General features: G+C 40.3%; 1 protein-coding gene and 1 long non-coding RNA gene across 21 annotated transcripts in view; one reads left to right on the top strand and one right to left on the bottom strand.

The window, feature by feature from the left end:
* Positions 1-14313, top strand: part of STRBP (spermatid perinuclear RNA binding protein) — a 63534-nt gene extending 49221 nt beyond the window's left edge. For 8 of the 9 annotated variants that reach the window (XM_090121579.1, XM_090121583.1, XM_031601964.2 and 5 more), the window contains one exon: positions 252-966. In XM_090121579.1, the coding sequence (XP_089977705.1) occupies positions 252-328 (77 nt within the window). In that variant the 3' untranslated portion in view covers positions 329-966. Of the gene's footprint in view, positions 1-251; positions 967-3927; positions 3993-10454 lie in introns of those variants that run through there. The other variant, XM_090121582.1, reaches the window with a different exon arrangement.
* The window catches only part of LOC149915469 (uncharacterized), a 61135-nt gene extending 38522 nt beyond the window's left edge, over positions 1-22613 (bottom strand). For 6 of the 12 annotated variants that reach the window (XR_016458963.1, XR_016458969.1, XR_016458967.1 and 3 more), the window contains exons 1-4: positions 21640-22613; positions 11085-11182; positions 5350-5564; positions 960-1059 (exon numbers count right to left, since the gene is read on the bottom strand). This is a non-coding gene — a long non-coding RNA (uncharacterized LOC149915469). Of the gene's footprint in view, positions 1-959; positions 1060-5349; positions 5565-11084; positions 11183-20323; positions 20430-21319; positions 21410-21639 lie in introns of those variants that run through there. The other 6 variants (XR_016458968.1, XR_016458971.1, XR_016458965.1 and 3 more) reach the window with 6 other exon arrangements.
* Positions 22614-22951: the final 338 nt, after the last annotated feature.

Raw genomic sequence — 22951 nt, 5'->3', positions numbered from 1 at the left:
CAAAACACATTCTCTTTTGAGAATACTGCTTAATTTTACAAAATACAGGGACAAAAATAAAAACAAACTTAATGCTAACCATCTGTTTGAAATAGCACAAAGTGTTGAAATGTTACTGTTTGAGACTCTGCACCCTAAAATGACATCGATTGATCTGGAAAAGGTTAATGAAAACGTGATTATAAGCTCTTATCTGACTTTCTTGGATCACTGAACTTATTTGGAGTCCTCTCCCTTTTTTCTCTCTGTAGGTTTACCCAAGAGAATGGTTCTGTTACCAGTTATGAAATTCCCAACTTATCCTGTTCCCCACTACTCATTCTTTTAGCAAATGGCAGAAGCTAATTCCTATTGATTGAACAACACAGTACAGTACAGAATGTTAGAAGAAAAAAGCCTTTTTATCCTGTTTCCTTTGAACACATACTTGAGCAAAGTCATTTGTAAAGAAACATCTTTTTCCTACTTTTTGATTTTAACAAAATGCAAATTTAGTTCTCTAAAACTTGAAAAAAAATGTTCTGTGAAATGTTACCTCATTTTCAAATAACTTATACCAGCCTTCTGTTATAGGGAAGAACTAGAAGCTTAAACCTTACGTTTTAAATGAAGTATCCAATTATGTAAAATTAAATTTGTGAAGGATGTATAGAATATAAAACACTGATCACAAATAAACTGTTTTGTTGTAAACAAGAGTACTGCCTGTTTCCTAATGCAGTCGCACAGATTCAGTTAATGACCTGTACTTGTTGTAGGGTTACTTAAAGTAGGGCATAGTTCTTTAAAAAATAATAATAAATTTAAAAAAAAAAACAAAAAAAACAAAAACCAACAACCACACAACAGAAACTTCACAGTTAAAATACAACTTTGTAAATATTATGGTCTGTAATAAACTTAGTAAAATATGGGTTAGATATTGTTTTATCTTATTTTATAGAGCTAAGCATCAGTACCTGAGTTTCCTTAGAACCTTTAAAGTCACCATACTGAAACTCTCAGTGACTTCAGACAGTCTTAATTATCCAAGAAGACTTTTCACTTGTATACAGAATACTGAAAAGCAAACAAAGGGAATTAATCTTAGACTGTCTCTTTGTGTTAGGTTACATTCTGTGGAAAAACAACAATGGAATTTCCCACAAAAGGACTCATTATGTAATTACAGCTATACACAATTAAGTCCGTATTGCCCAGAGAAAGGACAATGATAACATTACAGTCAGATTCTCTAGAACTCAAAAACTGCTTGTTTTCCTTTCGTTTTTTACAAAAAAAAAAAAAAGAAAAAGAAAAAAATGCAATTGTTCTTGTGGCCTTCTTCACTCTTAAGATTGTCTGCCCACCCTTGATTTTCCATTCACTATTTTTTCAGTAAGGGTTTTATTTGTTAATCTCTTATGAAAACAAAAGGTTCTCCTTTTTCCCCTTACATTTATAAGAATCTAAAGCAGCAACAAGGTCCCCATGAAAACTTGCTATTTAATTGTCCCAGTTCTTGTTGAGTGCTGCTGTGGAAAGTGACACACTTCAGCCATAGGCCAGTACTTTTCTTAAGAGTTAGTGCTCAAACCAAATGAATTCTTTTTCAGATAAAGGAGCATGCGCACCTGTCCTGGAATCCCAGACAGGTCCCAGCTCCATGCTATCTCCACGTATCTTAGAATTATGTAGAAAACCTGCTGTAGGCTTCAAGTAGTCTTTATTAAGGTATCACCCCCACAAAATAAGCAGCACTGCCATTTGTACTTCTCAGACCTCACCAGTTGTTTTTCCAGAGGTTTGCTTTAGGTCATGCTCTTTTCAAGACTGTCAGTATGCACTGTTCCCCAACAGACTTTGCTGTTGAGGCAGAGGGGTGCTTTATTTATGAAGAGGATCTAAGAACTGCTTAAAGCAATGTAAAGTTCCTCCTTTCCTCCATCCCCTCCATTATAGGGAAAGAAATTACAGAACAGCTTAATAAGGGGTGGCTTATATAACAAGCTGCTCTTCTTGGAATTAACTGCAGCTGTTAAGCTAAGTATTTTGCTTAGAAATATTTCTATCTTAAATGTTTTTTCTTCTGCTGTAGCTCTCACTTTTGTTTGGTGCTGGTGGTACTTTAATAAAAAATGAAGATCTACTGACAAGCAGCAATGAGCCTGCTGTTGTCATACGTGCATTAGTGTTGAAATAAAGAGCAGGGTCTGGAGGATGTAACCAAACTGAGTGGTGTTCATAAATCACCAACATGTTTTGCTGGCCTATGGATGAAAGGAAGCCATCACGGAGCAGAAAAAGCATGGCTGATAAGAGCCCATTTTTGTTAATCAAATATTCATTAAAGGAATATTTCCTCTGCACACGTTTTTCCCCTTTCCCTCCCGCCCCTCCTCCCCCTTGGCCCCTGTTTTGGAGTTCCCAATTGGCAACTGTTTTCTTTTTCATTAATCCCCAGATTTGTAAAATTTTCTAACAAAATAATGTCTGAACCAATTGTATACAATAAACATTTGTATACCAAAGAACTTGTTCCTTATTTCAAAAACAAGGAGGGCGCTATGCTCTTTTCCAACATGATGGCAGTCATTTCAGACAATTGATAAGTCTTTTTTTTTTTTGTCATTTGTTGGGAGTTACTAACCACATTGTAAACTTGCCCCCCTTGCTGCATATTTTACATTTCTCTGCTTTACTGGAAATATGAATGAGCTGTTAGTTCTTTGTTTAGAAAGTGGTAACCTTGGAAAGTGTTAGATGTTTCAATACCTTCACAGAATTCAAAGTGCCCATATTACAATGAAAATTCCACTTGCAGCTGAAAGAGCAGAGAAATTTAAATGGAGCTTTAGCTTCAGCCACTCTCTGAAATTAACATGAAGTTTTGCTTCTCTGCTCTTTTCCCACTGTAGGTGGTTTTTTCATTGACAGTCCCTATTGCCAGCCTCTCAGCATCGCACCTTTTATTATTCACTTGGGCCCTCAAGATTTCTTCTCTGACTTCTAGAACCATCAGGTTGTGTGGCTCGAAATGGCATTTTGTACATGTCTTAAAAGCAAGAACAAAAGTGGCTCGTTTTGAGGTTTCTCAACTTCAGACATGGAATCTGAACTTTTTCCTTTTTTTTTTTCCTTCCAAAGTGCTTTTCTCACTTCTTGAACTTTGTTCCATTTAATGAAAAGCAATATTCCAAGCCACAGTCCTTTCTTTGGGTACATAGCAATAGATGTGTATATACTTCTGGTTATTTTCTTTACATTAGAAGGGAAAGACTGGCCTAGAAGGGGTGGGATTAAGGGGGAGGGAAATATAAAACAAGACCCAGAAGGGCACTTGCTTTAAGCAGAGAATCCTGCATTGACTTTCCCTACTTCAGTATTTTAGAATTTTAATACTATGGTTATTTGCATGTTTCCTATACAGACTGCTACAAAGACTTACAGTGGTCACTTCTGAAGCAGTAGTGCTTTGTACCATTGTACATGTCAGCAGACATGAAATGTAGCAAAAAGCCAGGAAAATATAGTATATTTTTCTCCAAAATATAACTAAAAGTTATTCTTTCTCTCTCTCTCTCTCTCTCTCTCTCTTTCTTTACCACATCATTAATGTGAGGCACAAAAAGGGTAGGCCTGAACTTGACTTTGAAATAGTTGCTTTTGTGTCTCTGAAAATTATCACCAAATGATAGGAAAATGTAGTATCTGGTCAATCTCCAGATCAGGATCTTTGCTGCTATTATTTACTAGTTGGGTTTTTGCTTTTAAGTATTCGTTTGTTGATACTCTAAGATTGTGAATCAGTAATCAGCAATAACTGAAAGGTAAATGTCTTTGCTTATTTAAATGGTATTGGAACATCTATATATTGCAGTTAAGACTTTTGAGCAGTTTTCAGCAGGTTAATACCACTTTATTCTCATTCTCTCCGGACCTTCATAGCCATATGCACTTGTATAAAATAAGCAGAAATTTATTGACTGTAAGCTGAGATCGTGATATAAAAGGTAAGAGATTTTATTTTCAGCTTAAAGAGTATTTTTACTGCTTTTTTTTTTTCTAAAAATCTCACCTGTGAAAGTCTTGTATATGGTACATTTTTTATTATTTAACTCTCTGTTTGAACAAGTAATACTTAGGTCTGAATTCCAACTTTTTACGTTGTCAAGGCCAGTTCAAATATTCTGGTTTGAGTTTAATGAGAAAATATTACTTAATGCTTTTAAGAAATCGTTTGGTTTTATCAACAGACTGTTCTACTTAAAATATCCTTTTGCAAAGCCTAAAAAGCTGTACTGATACTGCTGTGTATGAGGCACTGCATTCCTTGCATATTTGTCGAAAACATTCGGGTAGGTACTAAAGCCATGGCCTGCACTGAAAGCCACACCATGGTGACAGGGATGTGAAATAAAAATGCCAAGTGGAATATGTAACGCTATCTAACTTGTAGGAGAGAAGTTATTTCCCTAAACTACTAAAGCTGAACTCCAAATGGAGAATGAAAAAGCTTGACGATATTACAGTTTAAATCTGCAGAGATCAGATTACACTAGGCCAAGCTAATTCACAAAGCAGCCGATCTGCTTTCCTCTTGTGGGCACAGCAGGAGATGGGAAGGCAGGCAGGCAGGCAGGGGTTTAAGCCTGCATGAATAAATTGTTCAGCTGTGGTTTTCTAAAGATAGAAATGAAAATAGAGACATCCATAAATATTTTCAGTGCTGTAGTAGATGTTTTAACTAATGTTTTACACAGAGGAAAATGGTTTCAGACGTATATGGTGCACATGATATGTGTAGTTTTAAAATAGTTACTTTTTTAATTTGCATTTATATAACCTTACATTATGCAAAGTTGCATAGTACAGTGCTGCTTAACTGCAGTACTTGCAGCACTTGAAGTTGCTGGAAACAACTCTTTTTATATTAAAAAAAAAAAAAAAAAAAAAAGGAGGTGGGGGGAGTGGGGTGATGTATTAACATTTTAGGGTCTCATTTCAGAGATGAAAGCATTAAATAGCCCTGACTGATCACAGTTCATACTGGTGTGAAATTAGAAAAATACTTGGTATGAAATATGTAGTAGTAAATCAGACCCAAAGCTAGTTATTTTGCATCAAAATATAATGCCAAAAACAAACTGTATTTCATTTCAAAATTGAAAACATCAAACTCAGTAAATAACTGCATATGTAGGTTCTCCATAATTGAGGATATGTCTGGGTAGAATTCATAGGCTGATGTAGAAAAATAGCTGTCAAATTTTGTTAGTTTAGCTAATGTTGGTGGAAACTTGACCTTGCAAGTGGCCTATGTGTTTGCACCGGGGGAAACGAACTTAAAGAACTTTACCAGTGACTTGCCTGTTAAAGCACATAGCCATTTGATTACATTTGCAGGTGCAATTGATGAGCCATCAGAATGTACTTCCTGTTTGATGGTGCAGATTTTCATCTTCTGTTACCTTCAAGGTGCAAACAAAGCACTTGGTCTGAAGCTCATTTAAAATTCAGTTCATTCTTTCAGCTTGTCAGGCTAAGCAATCCTGATAGTGGAGCAGCAGGCTGCTCTGCTTCCTCTGGAAGACAGTATTTTATATGCTTCAAGACAATGTTAAGGTGCATTATAATGAACTTCTCTTGAGTATTCCTTTCCTAGGTTTAACTCAGAATTATTACAGTCTGACAAGCAGTCATCTGTCCAGTTCAAGAACTGAATAATGAAATGTCTTGCTAACTTCTTTGATCTCTCTTTTGTGGCCTGTATTTGGCAGCTTAATTTCTGTGTATTGCTTTCCATCAGCATTGTTTTGCTGTCAACTTCCACGTTTTTCTGTCATTACTGCTTTAACTCTCGGAATCCTAACCATTCTGCCCTTGCTACCTGAAATTTTCACTTTCTTGGATCTTCTCATTTTGTTCACTGAAAAGATACTGAATTTCTTTGGTATGTTTTTGCTCATAAAGCAGTAGATACCTCCACAATTTGTTCTCATGGCTTTGCTGCACCCTTTCTCAGTAGGATGGACATTTCCTGGTATTGAAATACATACTGCACTCTTATATCTGTTTTTTTTTTTTTTTTTTTTTAAGCCATTTGAAATGGCTGGTAAGACAGCCCAGGAACCTCACTCATTCATGGTGGAACTTGAGCAAAACATTCATGTGCTGAAGTGTCAGTCGTGAGATCCATACATACCTACTACATGGGCATTTGAGAGAATAGTTACAGACTAAATTCTAAGAGTAACTTTTAACTTAACTGAAATACCAGGCTATTATTTGATGAGTAAATTGGATAACAGCTGCTTGATCGATTTTGTAGCAGTCACTTATTCTAAGACAGAAATGAAATCTGCTTTCTTTTGCATAAATACTTGCTCATTTCCTTTTAAAAGACATCTCACAGGAGCATGTTTGAAGTGCCTTTTCTGTGAGCCTGAGGTCTGCTATTTGATGGTTACTGAGCTTTGTCTTTCTAGATATACCCAGCAGTAAAATGTGGAAACTGGTTCCATGTGCTTTGTGTAGCTGCTATCTTTGTCAATTTGTAGTAACATGGCTGTCAAGCAAAAAATGTTATTTTATAATTTGAACTTCTGGTTCATGGAAAAGAAACAATACTGAAAAGTACCTTTCAACTGCTACATATCAATAGGACATTTGGGAAAGATCTATCCACTTCCCACCTTAACTCTAGTTTTAGCTAACCAGATGCTAGTGTGTATTTTGGGACATGATGTCTGGCACTTAAAGGATTAAAAGAAACCAGAACTTTACAATGAAAAACTGGCCTGTGTAGTCTGGATTGGAAATGAACAGCATTTACATTGACTTCAGAAGAAAAATGTGAGCTTGAGTGGCCTGGTTGGATGACCCTGAGAGAACTAAAAGCTATTTACGGAATTGAGAGATTAAAATGCAGACTGTACCATTGTTAAAATAGCATTTATTTGCCTTTAGCTGCTCTTGAGTACAGACCCGTAATCATGCAGGTACTTACTTTCCCTTTATAACAATTTGGATTTCATGGAGCTGTATGAGAGAGAAAAGTATATCCAGCCTGCTGAGTTATCCATGCATGACAGCAGTCTTCACCTATGGAAACCCCTAGATACTGTACCCGCTAACCATTCTTCACCATTTTCCTTCCTAATGGGTGAGTGGCAGCTGGAATGCTTGTCAATTTACCCAGATCTGAAACTCTGTATTTTGAAGGAATTATATATTTTTTTTTACAAGGGAACTTAAATCCTGCTTTGCCAGCCATGTGAGATTTCTACAGGCATGTTCTGTCTAGAGATGGCTTTCAAACTGGAATGACTGGGAAGTGCATTGCTGTCTTGAGCAAGTGTTTTACTTGTACATTATACAAACGCTATATAAAAATCTGCATAAACCTTTTGAGATCTATTCCATCACCATCCTGTGCTTGAAAGCTTGTATGTTACTGAACCGGAATTGAATAACAGTGAAAGGATTTGGCTAGATGAAAGCATGGTACACAATGCTTCCTGCCACCACGTCCTCCCTTTGCCAGGGCTTGCTGACTTCCTTAAGCGCACATTCAGGAGTTGGAACATGGTGACCTTATTCCTGGGCACTAAGCCACACAGATGGAGGGAGGCCAGCCTCTACCCATGAAGAGTCTGTGTAATGTGCAGCCTCTGTTGCCCAAGCAGTTTCTGTTGGACACAGTACACAGTCCAACTCTCACAAAGACAATTTAGTGCCTGGGTAGGTGGTCCCTAATCTGTCTAATTTGTTGTCATGTAGCCAGTGTGAGTTAAAATGATTCAGCAATTGTCATGGATCCTGCTGAATGTGCTGGATGCATGATGGATCTGCTGACCCTGCTGCCATAACTTTCACTGCACTTACTCAAATACCCATGCTACAGTAAATTTTGTGCCTACCACAGCCTCTTCTGAATTTCCTTCTAGCATCCCTGTAAATAACTGATTCTGTTGAATTACAGAATTTTCTGTATATGTTCCTAGATTCTTGAATGCTTTTAATCAGCCTACAAAGAGTTCCAGGGAAGCAGGTTTTCCTAGAAAGTCGTCCATTTGCTGAGGGACTATTTCTACTCATGCAAACATCTGTGACAACTATTCTAATATCTTTGATCTTTCTTTAATAACACTTGCCTTCTGGCAGGAAAAAAGATTTAAAGTGTATCTTATTCAATTCCAAAATTATTTGTGTATTTTTCCTTTAATTGGACTGCTAAGCGAAACTTCCCTACCCCTGAGCTTCTTGTGTTACTAGGTAGAAAGAGGAGTGGCATGGAAACTTTCCAGGTGGTCTGGGGAAAGAGATCTCCAGGCTGGAGGCTGTTCAACTGTGGGACATCAATCCCCTGGCAATTGAAAAACTTCAAAATAGCTATAAATGTGAGCAGCTTTAGTATACTATCCTTGATCCAGTCCAGCAATGTCCTCAGAAAACCAGTCTGTATGCCTCAGTATTTTCAGTCAGCGATCCCTGACAGAAATAGTATAGAAACGCATTGTTCTTGCTTCTGTCACGGAGTTAACCAGATCAATGTATGCCCGTGACAGGGGGCAGTAGGCCCCTGCCCCCCACTGTCCTGGCCCCACAAAATGGGAAGGAAGGAAGGGAGGAAAAAAACAGCGGCAACAATCTATGGAGGTAAACTTATTTTACTAACTATGATATCAGAATGCAAGATAACACAATATAATACAATCTAATTGAAATTGAGACTAATAAATTAAATAAGATAGAAGAGAGAGTTCCTGAGACCGAGTCAAACCTGAAAAGCTTGGAACGGCTAGGAAAGCACCCTCCAGCACCCACTGCCAGGCAGTAAGAGACTGCCCCACCTGGAAGGGCCAGATCGCATGACTTCCCTAATGTATAGGGGTAGGTACCTGGAATTGGAGCATTAACGCTTTAATTCCAGTACACTACATGATGTTTTGATGCGGAATACTGAAAACCAAAAAAAAAATCATAAAACCATGACAGCTTCCTTTATACTTCTGCATCTGTACTTCTAAGAACCTATGGATCATCACAGTCTAGTGGAGATCCCTGAACTGTATGAACAAACAGCAAACAGCATTTCAGTCTTAGACAAAATTCTAAGTTTCTCTCTGCCTCCTCTGCTCCATAGGCTAAGATGCAATCATTGTGCATTATTACTTAGGGCATTTAGCTAAATTCTCTTTAGACAGATGCATTTTAGTTAATAAAGAGAAAAATCTGACTCCCACCCTCAAGTGAGTTCCAAATCACAGAAGCAGCTTCTACTTCCTGAGGCTCTGGGAAACAGCACAGGAACTCTGCAAGGATTGGATTCTTTTGGATACATGACAAGATATGTTCTGAATAACTTAAGTTCAGATTGCTGTTCTCAGCTGTAAAGCAGACTGGTACCTCTCATTTGGCAAAAAAAAAAGAATGAAAATAAGCTCTCTGATGGATTCACTGAGAAATTCCATTCAGTACAGTTGTACTGTCTGAAGAAGCAGTAACTGAATGTTCGGGACACAAACTCTCTCAAACTTCCTGTTGGGGGCAAAAAAAAAAAAAAAGGGAAAAAACCACTACTGAAAATAAGACACTTTACTGACTTGTTCAAAGCGAAGCAAAGGTGTATCACAGTTGCATGTACTACAGTATGAGACAGCTTGTCTAACAACTCACTGGTTTCATTGTTCTGTTTTAACAGATCTGATTTGCTGTTAAACTGATCCCTACTGTAAGGCAGAAATTCTGTTATAGTCATTTTAGAATCATTCACTGAAGGAACTCAGTACCCAAGTCCCTGTGCTTATGGGTTTATGACAGCAGCTTTCATTCATATTTTCTTTAGAATGTTAACCATTTAAACTAGCATTTGTTTGACATTAAGAAAATTCTCATCATAAAGCTGATTATAGAGCTGGAAGAAATTCTTTACTGTGAGGGTGGTGAGACACTGGAACAGGTTGCCTAGCAAGGTTGTGGATGCCCCCAGGGGATCTACAGGGACCCCCTGTGGATCCCTAGGAGGCTTTCCTATCTATAGCAGGGGGGTTGGAACTACACGATCTTAATGGTCCTTTCTAACCCAAACCATTCTGTGAGTTATTTCTCAGCCCCCATAATTATGTCTCTTTAGCTTAATAATTTCTGTCATCTAAATCCATGTCTATTTATGTGCAGGCTCTTTAGTGCCCTGAGATATCTTGCCATTTCCCACTGTACTCAAAGAAGTGGTAGTGATTCATCTGTTGTGTGCAAGTGGTAATACAGGTAATAAGGTAATACAAAAACATGAGTGGGACACACACAGGCTTGCGCCTCCGGACTGGGGTTTTTCAGAAGAGCATGTTCTTTCTACTAGACCTAGCTGATACCGCATAGGCATTCAAATGCCTTAGTTAAAGTTGTTCTATGAGTTTTGTTAGAGAAAAATTCACTTCAGTGTAAGATTCAATTCAGTGTTTTGTCTCCAGTTCATGTGGCTAAATGAAACATTCAGGCCAAATATTTACCTTGACGCTTAAGAGGAGCTGAATGATCCAAAGTGGTAAGTGAAGATGTGCAGCTCAAAAGCAAATTTCTTATTTTCTATGTTGTTTTGTTATGTGTTTGGTGCCTTAACTCTTTATATTCTGATGTTAAATATACTGTACAAGAGGTACTTTAGTGGTTAAGCGTACTTTAATGATGTTACTGAACTAGCCTACAGGAACTGTAGCAACAACTGAAGCCTCAGTGGGAGAGTTCTCTTGCATTTTTAATTAATAATCCATTGATAAATTGGAGCTGAAGAATTTAAAGACAAAGTATAAAAATTTCAACTGTAGACTGAGACAGAGGGTATCAAATTTCCAACTTGAAAGTTTTGTGGCAGTAAGATAAAGGTACAATCTCTTCCATACTGTGTAAACAAAAATGAAAATGTAATTCAGCTGCCCAGTACTGCATGATCTCTACTATGACAAATCACATTAATTCTAAAGGACATTAATTGAATGTAGTCATCCACTGGGACAGGAGAGCTGAGATGAGTTAGAGTTGCAATAAATTAAAATTTAAGTCCAAAATAGCATATGGACTTATGCCTAATTCCTGCCTCTTACCTGAATCTAAAGTTCCAGTTGCCATAAGCCACTTTGCAGTTTACAAGGTGCAGCGCAGCTTCTACTTGAACACGTTTGCTTGCTGAACGCACCTGGTCCTGAGAGAGAGAGAGAGAAGGAAAGGCAGAATGTTCCAGTTTGAGGAAATTAAGTATAACAGACAGCAGGTTGGTGGGAAAGATGAACTGCCTTTTCCAAAGCCATAAATACCAGTCTACGGTAAAAAAAGGAGGTTTGTCTACTATGGTAAATCAGCAGCCTTAGTACACTAAGAGCAATGGGAGGTGGTATTGGTTTTTTTTCCTATAGTTTGCAAGAAGTTAGGTAAGAGGCTTAAGCTATCCATATCACACGCTAAAAGCTGCTGCAGATTGTACTTTTTTTCGACTTCTGTAAATAAGCAGGTAACAAAAAGAGGAGGTGGAGAAACAGGAAAAATCCAGTGAACAAATTCTATTTGCCAGCGCAACCGTATCCAGATGGGGAGACTGTTCCATGCAGTACAGTACACTAGTAGGGGAATACTAGCAACTTATTTGTACGATATTCTAGACAATTTGCTCTTGCACAGAACAGAATGGTAACAAGGGAAAGCAGATGCTGCTTCCAGAACTACATGTTGTAACGTACAAATTTCAGATCACTAATACTGGTATAACTATGACAAAGTAGGTTCATCTTACCATGAAAGCTGTTTTGAAATTCTATCCACTTGCATTAAGCTAACAGCGAATTTAATTATAACACTAATCTATAAGGGAGTAGAGCAGAAGGTAAGTTTTAGCTTTGTATTTCAAAGCTGCTGTGAATAAGTTGGTTAATAGGGTTCCACGGAAATAACTAGATGTACTTATCTGTGCTTGTTTCTATGTTCTTAGAAAAGCACAAGCTTCTGTAAGCATAACCATCACAAAGCTACTCAGGGTACTTTGTCATCTCAGCAGTGGACACTAACTGCATCTTAAGTCAGCAGGCACAAATAAATCAAGCTTAATTAGGAGGAACAGAACATCTTGGCAGGTTTGCTTTACTACTGGTACTGTTATAATTTAATGATCTATGCATATGGAAATGTGTGTATTCCTGCACTTCTAGTATAACTTACAGTTCTGCAAGAGCATCCTGCAAACTAAACAAGTAAAATGTATTCAGCATAGAGTATTATTCTTTCATTATTCCCACAAAGGGCTGTTTATAAGCAATTGCAGAGTGATAATGCTCGAAGCAGAATAGCTGTGGGCTGAAAAACAGTACTCAGAGCAGTACAGCTTTCAGAAATTTAGTGATATGAATTATGAAACTTCTAATTCACTGTATAGATTATTTCTTGCGTTTTCAAACTAGCATTGCTAGTTCCCTGCTCAAAGTAATGGGATAAAGTCAAGTGTAGTTCTCCAACAACACATTATTACATGGAAACGGACTGGAACAAAATTGAGGTTATACTGCTGAGAGCATGTTCTACCATACAGAGCCATTCTCTGGGCAATGCTGCATAATTTAAGAGTGGGTAAATATGCCTTCAGGGTCAACAGAACACAGAACAGATGTTTAAAATATAACAACCCAGAAGAAGCCTTGAAGTTTTGTCCACTCATGCACTTATTCTTCCCTGAAAAAAGGTACAGGTGCATTCAGATGTGTTAGTGAGGTATAGATCAGATATCACAAATGCCTTTAAGGATGAATGTTTTAAAGGCAGTCTCCTTTGGACAGAAAATAAAGGAAGTTGTCTCTGTCTTCCAATTCCAAAGTACAGCGTCTTATTTCTGATCCTAACCCTAAATCAATATTTATTGATCAAACTGACTAAGCTTTTTAGGTTGATGAGCTTTCTACAAAGCAATTCTGTTCTCCTCTTGAGCCTCTGCAGGGGCCAACGACTGGTGCTTAACTACTACTTCTACTGCAGAATGTCACCTGTCATCCAGCTGTCTCAGAACCTTCTGTGACACTTGCACTTCTAAGGGAGCAACACTGCTATGGGGGTAATTCTCAAAAGTGCTAAATACAGTGGAGCAAATCTCCGTGGGCTTTACACTTTCTAAAGTCCTGCCCAGGTCTTAGTGGCAAAGTTGAGCATGAAACCTGTACTGCCAAAAATACGTGCCCCTTAACAAGAAGGATATCTATGGGAAGGTGACTTTGAGGAAAGGCTGCTGTCTTCCACATTCAACTTACAAACTATAAAAAATAAAAATAATAATAAAAAAAAAAGGTTGAGCTTCCACCAAAAATTACCATCACTCTAATCAATTCAAACAACTGCTGTTAATTCAGGCTAAAATTTCTCCCGTGTAACCCAAACTACCACCAACAACCTCTGAAGAATTTTTAAACAGTCACCTGGAGGCAGTTCTCTACTAAGAGAGTGCATACTGCAAGGAAGACAGGTGATCTGGCAATGCAGTATGATGTTACTTTTCTAATGACAATTACTCCAGGACCAGGAAAAGACTGAGGCAGGGCTTTGGAGCAGCGTTTCATGCTCAGCAAGCTTGCAGAGGGAAGGAATGCAATTCTATAAATCACTTGTACTGTATTTCTGTTTCTAGACTTGAATGAATTTCACTTTTCCTTTGTGGGTCAGCATAGTAAACACTAAAGCAAAGGTCTATTTTTATAAATCTCTTTCACCAGTTGAGAGGGCTGACCTGCAGCCACCAGATGGACTAATTTATCCATAGAGGACAGAATGTTTATTTTTACACTAAGATTACTTACAGCATTGAATAGAACAAAATAAGGCCTTTGAACTATCTAAATAGTATCACCAAATTGCAGATGTATGTATGTATGGTGGACAGTTCCATCTTTCTTCCCAGTAAGTCTTTCAAAAGAAGTTACTCAGAAATAAACTTCCAAATGAAGTACAAGAGATCCCTGTGATCTAACAACAGGTAATTTACGAACCAGGAGAAAACTCAATAAAGTGAGCTAGATCTACTCACTAAAAAAACCTGCAAATGTAAAGTAAATGGAATGCTCTTGGGATATTGAGTTGCTTCCTCATGTGATGCTGTACCCGGTACATTTGGCTTCTGTGCTGTGTTTATATGCCAGCCACTGTTATAAACTGTACACAACACCTATATTTGCACTGTAATCTTAATTCATTCGCCACTGATTGTAACCCAACGCTACAGACTTCTCTGTATATAAAACCATAGCCATGTCCCACTTGCTTTCAATAGCATACAATAAAGGCTTATATCTCTGTAAACAAAAATTATGTCCTTACTACTTATTTGAGTTTTTTAATTTTATTTTTGTTTGCAGTGAGGAAACTGGCTTTAAGGTTTTTTGAAGCCTGGGAAGCCAAACCCATAGTCTGTTCTGTTTCAGTCAGCTAACAGGCACAGCAAAAGGTTAAGACAGGATTCCCAGGCTATTTAACAAAGCTGCATTTTGGATGATGGAAACATAAAGCATGTTTACAGCCTAACGAGCAGAATGCCATCCCTCACAAAGACTGCAACTGAATAAAGCACAGGGGAGAAAGGTCTGCATATGCATGCTGAGGCACAGATATTGTGCAAGGACTGCTGCACACAAATTCTGCTGGGGTGTGATAGCTGATGAAAGCAGTAACACAAGACTGAGAAGACTGTGAAGATACTAGCCAGAAATTGAAGTTTCACTTCAGAATAAAAGCTGGACATTTTCTAGCATTTCATTAATCACTAAAATGCGATGTCTGTTTTCTTAAAAGGTCAATTCTAGAATTTAAAAAAAAAAAACAAACAGCAAACCTCTCTCAAACTTTTACTGTATCCCACCCCCATCCCTTCATTCTATTTCCTAGATCATTAAATTCCTGGGGTCCCAGTTTGCCCTCTGAGGTCTGAAGCAAACCCAGGCCTCTTCTTTGTCCAGAGCCCCTGAGGGCACAACAGGATCCCTGGAGAACCATGTGATTGCTGTTGTTTCCTTGAGGCTGCAACTCACAGCCTCCTGGAACACACATGTCCAGTTGCCTGGAATTACAGAACATGCTTTTATTCTAGAAACTAACACTAGCCATTTTATCAGAAGCCCTTATCTTCTAAGTGGCTTTTTTTTCTGGTCTTTAATTCAACTTTTCAAACCTGACTGCAGAGATCATTAATCCAATTCAAAGGAGATCAACCCTGAAGAGTTTTAAAAAGCATTAGGAGCTGACTTCAGTCATGAGTGCTCTTAATAAAATGAGAAGTCTGGAAAGCCACAGCCTAGCATATATAGCAATGGAAATAAGAAGTGGTGTGTGACCTCTGCACTCAGCAAAGCAGTGTGCAGCCAGCTGAGCCTGCAGTTCTGAGGCAAACAGGTCAGTTATCCACATAAGAGGGAACGAACCTCTGTATCAGAACTGCCTATACCATGCTTCCTTTCAATGCAGAGCTCCATCAAATATTTAGGAGGTATGATCCAAAGAAGAACTGGCTGTAGTGAAGAAAACCCCATTAACAGTTGGCTGAAATAGAGGTCCATTTTACCCTACATACTGCCATAATACTCTACCTATGTACACACAGTGTTAGCTAGCTTGTTAAGAGGTCATTCAGAAAGCTACCTCAGGATTAGCATCTCAGAGGTGCTGAGCAGACTGACAGCCCTTCAGCACTAGCCTGACAACTGCTGCTCAGTGCCAGCTAATGAAATGCACTGGGTGCGCTCCAGCAGCAAGCCGATGCCCTTTGGCATCCTAGGAATGAAACAAGGGGTAGATAAGAGTGGCACATGGCATGAGTTATATGACGCTGATTCTAGATCTATAAAGGAGAGTATTGCTCTTTCCTCATTCCTTGGCCTGACATCACTAGTCAAGGCAGCTACAGGGAGGCTGCTAGTTTATAACCCCTTGTATTACTACTGTTCCATCCACCCTGTGCCAAAACAAACCACACAACCACTTCAGTCCATCCAATTTTTCTCATCTTAGTGCCATGTCTTTATTGTTCCAACACCCAATGCCTTCAGCCTGCAGCTGAAGGCAAGCAGTGAGCTCTCTAAGAGGAATAGCCCTCACCAAGTTCAAGCGATTCCCACAGCTGCTTGACTGCACCAGCCCTGTCTTTTGCTGGCACAGCACTGAAGGGATCCCTGCAGAAGCAACCAGCTACTGAATAAGCAAGAAGTCCAGCTTATCTTGCTGCCAACAGCACTACTTTAAAAAACTGCATATGATACAAAGAAAACTCTAATAAAGGATTTGTTTGACAGCCATGAAGGAACAAGCCAGCTTGTCACTCTACATGACCTGATGCATCTCCAAGTCTGCCCAAAAATTCACACAGCTAGCTCTAGTTTCACTTTTCAGTGAACACAAACACCAAACAATCTAAATTCCATGCCCTACTGCCTCTTAATTCATTGACGTGGCTTGGCTTATCCAGGTGTCAGTTCCCTTTTCTCATGAATGACAAACAGATTGCAACTGCAGATCTGTTACAGGCAGCTGCGATGCTGAGGACCCTTGAAACCTGCAGGAAACTGCTCCAAACTGACTCCAAGGGCCCATTTCCATGCAGTCTGAGAAGAAAGGTGCTCTGGCAGTGAAAGTCAGGAGCTACAGCTGGCAGATCTCATTCACTCATCTCAGTACAAGTGAGGGCAGAGCCCCGGCTGTGCTGTATCTGACTGTGGGGTGGTGGTTCTTAATTAACAGCTTTGCACTTGAAGGCAGAAAGCACCACGCTCCATAAACCATGTCAGTGACAGCACAGAGTAAAAAATAAAGATCTGTCCCTCGCAGCTCATGCTGCCCTGTACAGAAAATAGAGCTGATTCTCTGCCATTATTCCAATCCCTTGTTCTGTAAGTTTTGTCTGTAAATAGCTGAGTTCCTTACAGGAGGCATCTGTTTACAACACCTGACAGAAGCCCAAAGGAATTGGGCTGCTAAGACTGGGCTGCATGTCTGAGCAGCTATCTCAGGATATCTTACACTCTGCTTATTCTCTCACCTTGCTTGCTATGTACACAAGGGCACAGGAACTGTTCAGGGTTGTCTAGGACTACCGACTGACTTCTTTTATTACTGGAACAAAGTAAGAATTATACAGTTAAAGACAACACCCTCCCTGCAAAAATAACAAAACAACAGAAAACACTCAGATGAGGAAAAAAAAAACTGTGTTCAAATGAAAATTGACAAATAAACTGAATTCAAGTGTCTTAAATAGATCTCACTAAGAACAAATGAAGGAAAACTGGACAAAATTCAAAGCTTCCAACTCACACCACTACGGGCCCCACTCTGTCCCAACTCTTCTGGAGACATTAAGATGAGCTTAGAGACAAGGCTGCTGAGTAGCTACTGAAATCTAAAACCAGTCTGTTACCATAATGCTGAAGGCATCCAGCAGCTCTAGAGTCTGTGTTCATGTCTGTGCTAGCAGCAGCCACTTCATTCATAATTCAGAGAAGCCTGGCTCAGGCTTCCACAGCCCCTCTGGCACACTAGGCTTTTCAGCATACCATGCAGAAAACACTTCAGGGCAATGCACAGTCATCTTCTCTTAGAAACACCATCCTTCCCCCTCCATGCTGAATGGAATTATGCAGCAGTTCTATGTCCTGGGTAGGCGGAGAACTCAGACATACACTGTAAGCAGCCAGCCTTCTTCCTCCTCCTTCCCATCCATTTGCTCTGGTGCATCATTATTAAATTACTCTAAAACCACTTCTTTAAACTAACACAAGCCTTCAGGGCACAGAAGGCATTAATTCACTTCCTTTTCTTGTCAGCCAAGAACTGTGCCAAAACCACAATGGTTTTCTACAGCTTTCTAAAAGGACTGATTAAAAAAAAAGCAAAAAACACACACTTTGGTCACACTGTGAAAGCTGATAGCGACACAGCTCTCGGTCTCAGTATTTTACTACTTTTTTCTTCATGCACAGAATTTGATTTAAAACAGCACAATTTTCTCCTCCTTTCTTTCCTATTTCTTTCCCTATTCTATTGGATAAACTGGCCTCACAAATTAGAAAACCTCAGAGTCACTATAGTGTCACCTCCCAAAGTTCATCTATCAACACGGCTCTAAGGACACCCTTCACCCTGGATCACAGACAACTCTATGCATTAACAGGTGCTCACAGCAGGGAGTTTAAACACACTGCTTTGATGTATTCATACTTTTACACCAACTGTACACTCTGCATGATGAGGGCTTCTGCTTCCTATCTGGCAGGCTGCAAATCTCATCGCTTCTGCACCTTCTGGCATCTGAGAGTCCACAGTGGCTGTGATTCTATCTGAAGCATTATAGAACCTTTCTAAAATACATTTGCCATACAAGCTGTCGATCGAGGAAGATATCTGCAACGTCAGAACAAAAACAGTGTTCATTTCTGTAAAGCAAACTGTACTCTGAATTGTTACACCTCTGGAGATAGTCACGTACAGAACTCATCTGCACAGAGAAGGCTCATACTGCAGGATCATGGTAAAGCAAACAATTTTAGGCCACATCACAGCAACTGCAACTTACCAGTAAAGGCAATTAAAAAAAGTTTTGCCCTAATTTTTTAAATAAGCAAAATTTAAAAGTTTTTTTTAATCACATTCTGAAAAAAAATCACCATGATACACTTCTGCTATAGCTTGCTATGCCTATCTCAAGCAGTATTATTAAAGCAAGACAATAACAGAAAAACATATCAGTACTCTGAGCCAAGTTCAAACTGTACTGCAAATACATCCCATAGATTGATTTTTTATATACTTCAGTCTGATTTTGTTTTGTCCTTTCAGATCCTTTTCATACAAGGGCATAACACAACTTCCAGAACAAAAACCCATAGGAGAAAAACATGGAGCATCTTACCCTGCTAACTGCTTCAGGTACCTCACAGACTGTAGATCTTGGATTTACTAAAAGAAAATGAGAGGTCTTTGCTAATGCTGGGCACCTAATATCCTCAGATTCGTCAAAAATCTCCAGGCTTAATGATTTCAGCAATTCATTCAAATAAGCAGTGCTCTATAAAACTTACTGAAAAGGGTCTGCATGCTGAAAGCCATTTTCCACAAAGCACCAGAATACACCACACACACACCTTCCTGGCCCAGCTGTACCAGTGCAGTTGGTCCTTGCCCCTGGCAGTTCTGCCCCTGATCCCCTCCCACAGCCTATGGCAGCCATGACCTCACTAGTAGCACGGCTCATCGAAGCACTCCCCAGACTGGACCAAGCAACATCAGTGAGGCCGTTGTGTTACACATTTTTACAGCTGTTCTGAACTAACCCCTATTCACTTCAAAAGAATCAACTGCTTCAAATCGATGCAGTCATAATTCTAACAGCCTACAACAACTTGCATTTGAGAGAAAAATGCTCTGATGCTGGCATCTGCATCTGAAAGAGAACATCTATCCAGAACACCAGAACATGCTCCTCTTTCTTCCATCCCAATGAAAGGAAAACTATAAACACATAATAACAAAATGTATCAAGAACCCACATTTGGTTCAGAGTGGAGCATTATGTCATGAACAGCATACACCTAGCTCAGAGTGCTTTTTAGGTACTCCCTTCTAGCAGCACATCCTCTAGCATTTGTGCTAAGACCTGTCAGCACCTTTCCTGGATCACCTACTTACAGAACATCAAGCTCCTGACACACTACAGTTTAAGTAGTTCACAGAAGAGCCTTATCTACAGCAAAAAGAAGTCTTGTAAGAACAGTTCTCCACAATGTCTTAACTTCAAAATCATCTTAAGATGCTTGCATTAATCTGACTGGAATAAGAAAAGCCTAAGCACACATAAAAACTGTCTCTGCTGCTGCAGACTGAGGATTCGATTCCGTAACAACCCGCCATCAGGCAGGCTGTAATTTCACCCCCTCTCTTATGCTAGCATTGGTATGCCTGGTGCAAGTGTTGTCACCAGAATGCCAGTAGGAACAAGCAGGTGAGAAGGACCTTTTGGTGCAGTCTAATCATTACATCCGTTCTATCACACTGTAAATCTGCACCCTAAACAGTTTAAGATAGAAAATACGTTCATTGTAGAGTGTGCTTTTCAGTAATGCTTAAGGCTTAGGACTTGTAAGGTTAATCATTAGAAAAACAAAAACTCAGCACAGATCTGAGTGTCCTAAAGAAAAAAAAAAAAAAAGACTAAGTACAGCATAAGTACCTGAGTTTTAATTTTCTTTCTTTACCTCTTCTCTGATGTATACAGAATTAATATGATTCAATAACACGTGCTGTAAGGATAAAGCAGCACAAGCAGAAGCACTACCTTGAAATCTGCATCTCTGGCTGAATGCTGTTTGGCTTCCTGACAGATCCCATTCATTGCCTGAATTGCTTAATTGCTGAATTCTGTAAAAACAGATTGTAGCACCCTGCAAGTATGGAGAACTTTTAATTTAGCATTAAACGATAATTTTACAAAGCTTATTTCTGTTACAAATCTTGTTATTTAACATTGCTCTTTAGAAGTCTCGCATCGTCCAGGATTTTTACAGAACCATCTGCAGTAATTTCATCTATGCCAATTTGGGGCAAATCTTGTGATATAATTGCTCCATTAAAAACAAAAATAATTTCACAGAATTGGTTAGCACTCTGCTTCTGCGGTTCTCAGGAGATCTGATAAATCACATTCTCCTCCCATTACCTCCGGGTTAGAAATCATAGAATTTCTATTTACAGTAGTTTTCACCCTATGTACATGCATTCTTATGCATTAGATGGTAAACATATAGGCTACTACATAAAATTAGCTTCTGCACAGAAATAGCTTCATCCATACAAGCATTACCCCAACAATTCAAAGACCGACAGGAGTGCATTTTTCATGATTCCAGCTTCCTTTACAGCAAACACAGCTGGCACAGCAGAACCTCTACCAGGAAGGAGGCAGCCAGGAGTGCTGGCGCTGCCTCTCCTTGTGCAGGTCTCCCCATGCAGGCAGCCGCCCATCACACTGCAGATCAAGCAGTCTGCGTGCACGGTGCTTTATCAGTTCTCGCATCCTGTCGCCAAGCTTTCCACTCCTCATTTCACCTCTCAGCTGGTGCAAGAAAGGAGCCAACCTGACCCTACCCGACATGCTGGCACAAGCACGGCTCCCAGCAGCCGGAGCAGGACCCACCACCTTCCTCAGGCCCAGAGGCCCAAAGCACAGTCTGCAGAAGGCAGGCACAAGGACAAAGCAATGTGAGAACCAGTTAAGATAGCAGTAAATATAGATATTCTCCACAAAATACTATCAATCCGCAGCAACTAATACCTTCTTGAAAGCCTCCGCTGCTTTCCCACACACCGGTGCTCTCCGTTCTGCAGCACTTAGTGCCGCAACGACAAGGGAGGGCTCACGGAGCGCTGCCTGCTGAGGGGCTCCACAGACACCACCGGCGCCATTTGGGGATGCGACTCACTAGTACAACAAACACGCTCAAAGGCGTCTGCTCCCCTCAGCTCCCGGGCTGGCCCAGCAACTCTGAGCACACCCTTCGGGCACTCGTACACCAACCCTCAGCTCCACCCTCCCACGGGTGGAGCCCAGCTGCTTCCCGGCCTGCCACCCTCCTTCGCAGCCCCTCGGCTCACCGCATAGCCTCCTGCAAACAAGATGGCGCCGTCAGAGTGCTCCGCAGGCGACGCTCCGCCACGAGCCGCCACCTCTCACTGGCTGCTTTCTGCCGCCAATCAGCGCATCGACCTATCAGAAAGCGCTATGCGACGCGCGGGCACCGCCCCCGCTCCTTGGGCGGGAGCAGAGCGCCACGCCCTTCCCTCCTCGCAGCGGTCGAGGCCGAGGCCTCGCGGTCTCTCAATGCGTCGCTTGATCATAGGAAGTCGCCGTACGTGAAATCTTTAAGTCAGCTCAGTTCTGTTTATCTCGTCTTCTGCAAGACCCAGAGCCACTGCAAGAAAACCCTCGACTGTCAACATTACACACAGTCAGGCAACAAATCCTCCATGCTCCCTTAGCAGCAGTCAAGCGTTGCTCCCACAGCGCTGAGCTGCAGCCACGCGCCTCACAAAAACCTGGAGTGCAGGAGCACACGATTAGTGCTCTGCTTCATTAGCGTGCAGAAAGGCAGCAAAACCAAATCCTCATTCCTCCAACTCAGTATGGACATGTAGCTGTAAAATCTGGTAAAACCCTAAAGAGTTTTGTGTGCAGAGTCCTCAGGGGCTTCAGGTAATAAAGACAGTAGTGCACAATAAAAAGGAGGGCAATCTAAATCAGAAAACAGTCCTCACCGTGTAAACTGATGCCTCATTTTTGTTAGTACTTTATTTAAGGGCCTCCAGGCAGGCAGTGCACGTTACTCCCCTCGCTCAGGCACAGCCCAGCACAGCCCCGTGCCCTCAGCACGCCGAGCCACGCCGTGCCATGAAGCCCTTCAGAAAGGCCCCTTCTGAAGCCTCTAAAGTTGGGCTGGATGAGCGTGAGCCAAGCTGCTGAACAGATGGAACAAAATCCTCCTCCTGATAACAGGAACTTTATATTACTGCCACGGATAAGAAGGGCAGCTAAAAAAAGTCAAGGAGGTGGTTACATAAATTGCAAGAAGACTTACCAGCAACACTTAAAGGTGAAGTTTTTGATAGAGCTGGAATATTCGCTTCCATCCGAAGACCCTGCACAACCAAGAAGGAGAATCTCAGAAACTAAACGGAGATCGTAACCATAGAGGAACCGTGCCAGAGAGCCCTGGGACCTCAGCGATCCATCACAAAGCATTTGTAAGCTGCAGCCAGAGCACACCAGGCTCTTCAGAAAAATACATATATAAGCTTCAGCAGGCAGTGTGACACTCATTTTGAGTTCACTGCACAAAACCAGCTGAGAGGCATATGTGAACAGAGAGATAATTAACTGCAGGAGATAACTAAACATCTTATTACAGCA

The sequence above is a fragment of the Phasianus colchicus genome, chromosome 19 (assembly GCF_987193195.1).
Source record: "Phasianus colchicus chromosome 19, bPhaCol1.hap1.1, whole genome shotgun sequence".
NCBI lineage: Eukaryota > Metazoa > Chordata > Aves > Galliformes > Phasianidae > Phasianus > Phasianus colchicus.
Note: the sequence above shows the minus strand (reverse complement) of the source record. Positions and strands in the feature narration are given on the sequence as shown.